General features: G+C 52.1%; 1 protein-coding gene across 1 annotated transcript; it reads left to right on the forward strand.

Annotated features, from left to right (window-relative positions):
* Positions 1-1068: 1068 nt before the first annotated feature.
* On the forward strand, positions 1069-2657 carry LOC146851631 (histone H1.2-like). The gene has a single exon (XM_085651798.1). It carries the CDS (start codon positions 1166-1168, stop codon positions 1823-1825), a length of 660 nt encoding a protein of 219 aa, XP_085507924.1. The 5' UTR covers positions 1069-1165; the 3' UTR covers positions 1826-2657.
* Positions 2658-3543: the final 886 nt, after the last annotated feature.

Below are 3543 nucleotides of genomic sequence, written 5' to 3' on the forward strand. Positions count from 1 at the left end.
GATCTTTACCGTCTGGGTCAAGTCCTGGGTGGCAGGGAGAGCTTGTTTACGGCCGAAGATCTGGGTAGAAGCGCCAGTGAGCGCAGCCCCGAATAAAACAATCGTAAATTCAAAAAATACCAAATTATCGGTGCAGAACCGCTTCTATAGGGGAATCACATATTTTGCCCAAACATAAAATGTGTGTTCCACGTCCTTTCTGCAAAAGTACAAAACAAGAACGTCATCAGCCGCCATTGCAAGTTATGGGGGATGGAAAGTGCCCCAGTGTCCAGGAGAACTCTTTAGGGGTTGGAAATGTTGAAATGCTGAGCAGCGCCAGTGAATGTTAAATAAACTCAGCTCCAGTGAATATGTGTTTTCATGTTAACATCTATTTGTTTTAATGACAAAAAAGATGCCCTTCTGTGCATCGGGGCTGGTGCAGCTGCTGCCATAGCTCAGAACTGACGAAAATGACTTGTATTAAAAGTGCCACAACTCTGCCCTCAGCTGATGAATCTGAGCGAAAAACTAAAAAATACACCCGTGGCCCCCAGATCTCACACTCTGGGGTCTCGGGGGCAGTGAAAGTTTAAATAATTTAAAATAAACGAGCCCCTTGTTTGATCTCAGTCTCTGAACATTGCTGGAGAGACTGTGTTACTTGTTCTCACTTAACAGCGTTTTACCAAAAAATCAAGGGTCCAGCTCCCGGTCTGTCAGCTGGATCCCACCCCAAAGAGATCTGGGATCCCCCCTGGAGAGTTTTTTCCCCGACCCCGTCAGAAATGGGGTTAAAATTTAAGGTTGAAACCCAAGTTTTGTCCAATTCTGCTCTCTGGGAGCAGGCAAGTGGAGCCTCTGCGGGCTGTTTGGGGGATCCCTGGAGGGCGGAGGAGCAAAGTGAGGGGCTAGAGGGGTGCACCAGGGTCTGCCCTACCTGGCCCTGTGAAGCGGGGGGTGGTACGGTGCCGATTTTTGAGTTAAAAAGCAGTTTTCTGGAGGTGAAGAAACACAACCTGGAAGCACAGCAGACATGTCTGTGTCCCGGCCAGGCAGGCTCCCTCTCGGCAGCCAATCAGAAGCAGGCTCCTCCCTATAAATAGAGGGACTCCGATTCTCTGTACACAGCTTCCCAGCGCTAACCTCAGTGCCCAGGAGTGAACCTCGCAGCGCTACAGTCATGGCCGAGACAGCACCCGTTGCCGCCGCCGCTCCTCCAGCCGAGCCCGCCGCTGCTACCAAGAAGAAGGCCGCCCGCAAGCCCGCCTCGGGCAAGGCAAAGAAGCCCTCGGGCCCCAGCGTGTCGGAGCAGATCCTGAAGGCGGTGACAGCCTCCAAGGAGCGCACCGGGGTCTCTCTGGCTGCCCTGAAGAAGGCGCTAGCCGCCTCTGGCTATGACGTGGAGAAGAACAACAGCCGCGTCAAAGTGGCCCTCAAGAGCATGGTGACCAAGGGGGCCCTGGTGCAAGTGAAGGGCACCGGCGCCTCGGGCTCCTTCAAGCTCAACAAGAAGCAGGCGGAGGGCGGCAAGGCTGCCAAGAAGGCGCCCGGCAAGAAGAAGGCTAGCGCCAAGAAGCCCGCGGCTTCCGGGAGCCCGGCCGCCAAGAAGGCGCCCGCCAAGAAGGTGAAGAAGCCTGCGGCCGCCGTCAAGAGCCCCAAGAAGGCGAAGGCCAAGAAGAGCGCCGTGAAGAAGAGTGCGGCCAAACCCAAGGCGGCCAAGAAGAGCCCGGCCAAAGCCAAGCCGGCCAAGAAGGCTCCCAAGCCCAAGCAAGCCAAAGCGAAGGCGGCCAAGCCCAAGGTGGCCAAAGCCAAGAAGGCGGCGCCCAAGAGGGGCCACTGAGGGGCCGTGGGGCTTGCCTTGTGGACAGCAGCCCCCTCTCCCTTTAGAGGTGCCCCTCCCGGACTCTGACCTCCCCTCTTGGGTCTCAGCCCCACTGCCCCCTCGCCAGTGCCCCCCCATGGACTGGACTGCAGACCCCATTCCCAGCCTGGTTCAGGACCATGGACCGTCCAGGTCAGCAGCGCAGACTTTGCAAACTTCCATTGAACAGTCTGCGGCGCCACCCGCTGGCCACCCGGGGGACTGCACGGACTCCTTATTTACACCAACAAAGAGGAACATCATTGACTCGAGGGGGAAGGTGGGGCAGGGATGTGTATTTTACTGTTATTTCGTAAAGACGAAGGTTCATTTCCCCAGGCCTTTCCGGAATGTCAGCTGAAGATACGTGGGGTGTAGTGTAAATAGGAGTACTGTTGATATATTATTTTTGGAAGATAAACACGCTAGGATATGCTAATGTACATTCGGAAATGTTTTGGTTTTTTTATGTATTTTTTTTTACGAAAGGGGTTTCTAGATGTCACTCCAGATGGGAAGGATTTTTTGTAATACCTTAAAGTGAAAATATGAATTAATGGCTTTCTTGATGCATTGGAATGGTTGGGTGGGGTTGACCCGTGTGTTAACCAAAGTTACTCCTGGAAGGTTTTAGGAGTGAATATTTATATAAGTAGAAGATTCAATGACCATTTAAACAATGTTTAGGAAAAAATGTTTATTTGAAGGACGTCCTTACACACTCAGTTGACATCAAGAATTTTCCGTTTCAAAATGTTTTTTTTCTTTTGGCTCTGTAAATAAAAATAAATTTCACTAAAATGCACAGTGACTGTTCGTACGCGTGTTTTATTTGTGAGGGGGGCATTTTTTTTTAAAATATCTAATGTGATGAGGACCAGAATATTGAAAGTCATGTTCTATTCACAGATGTTTGCGAAAAAATGAATGTCTGCCGAAACCCGGGACCTTTAGATCTTCAGTCTAACGCTCTCCCAACTGAGTTATTTCGGCCATTGAGCAGCGAGCCCTCTCGTATACAGCTGCGAGTGCTGTGAAGCTCTTCGAGGCGCTAGATCACAGGAACCTCCATTGTGTATGACCTGCTTCCTAAACTCCCAGAAACTACACTGGCCCGAGTAGGGGTGGCGGAGCTCACTCAACGTCAGTGACACAAGCGCATCGGAGTGAGACCCGCCACCGGCGCTCACTCCCCCTCGCAGTCAGCGCTTCTCTTCCCCCTCCCGCTATGGTCAATCTCGAAAACCCTCTCATTCCGCCACGTCTACTTTTTTTCTTATCTCGTCCTATCTTTTGTCTACCTCTCTCCATCTGCTTCCCTTCCCGTCCACCTTTATTCTAAGCCTCTCATTCTCCTATCGGGCTCTGTTTCCCTCCGTCTCATTTCACACTATCATCAGTCTCTTTCCCTATCCCCTCTTCACCTCCCTCTTATTTCTTTCTCTGATGCCTCGTCCTCATCTCTCATCTACCCCATCTTTACCCTCCCGCCTCTCACTTCCACCCCATAACCTTCCTTGCATGCATTTCTACCCCACCAGCCTCCTGCTCTCTGCCCCGACCCCTCTAGCCCTGTCTCTCTCGCTGTCACAAACTTCCCTCTTATCTCTGCCAGGCCCCTCCCCTCGGCATTTTTTGAAAGCAGCGTCGTCCTTGGTGTAGTGGACTCCGCAGCCTATAGGAGTCGCCTGTGGGCG

This window comes from Triturus cristatus, chromosome 4_1 (assembly GCF_964204655.1).
Source record: "Triturus cristatus chromosome 4_1, aTriCri1.1, whole genome shotgun sequence".
Lineage (NCBI taxonomy): Eukaryota > Metazoa > Chordata > Amphibia > Caudata > Salamandridae > Triturus > Triturus cristatus.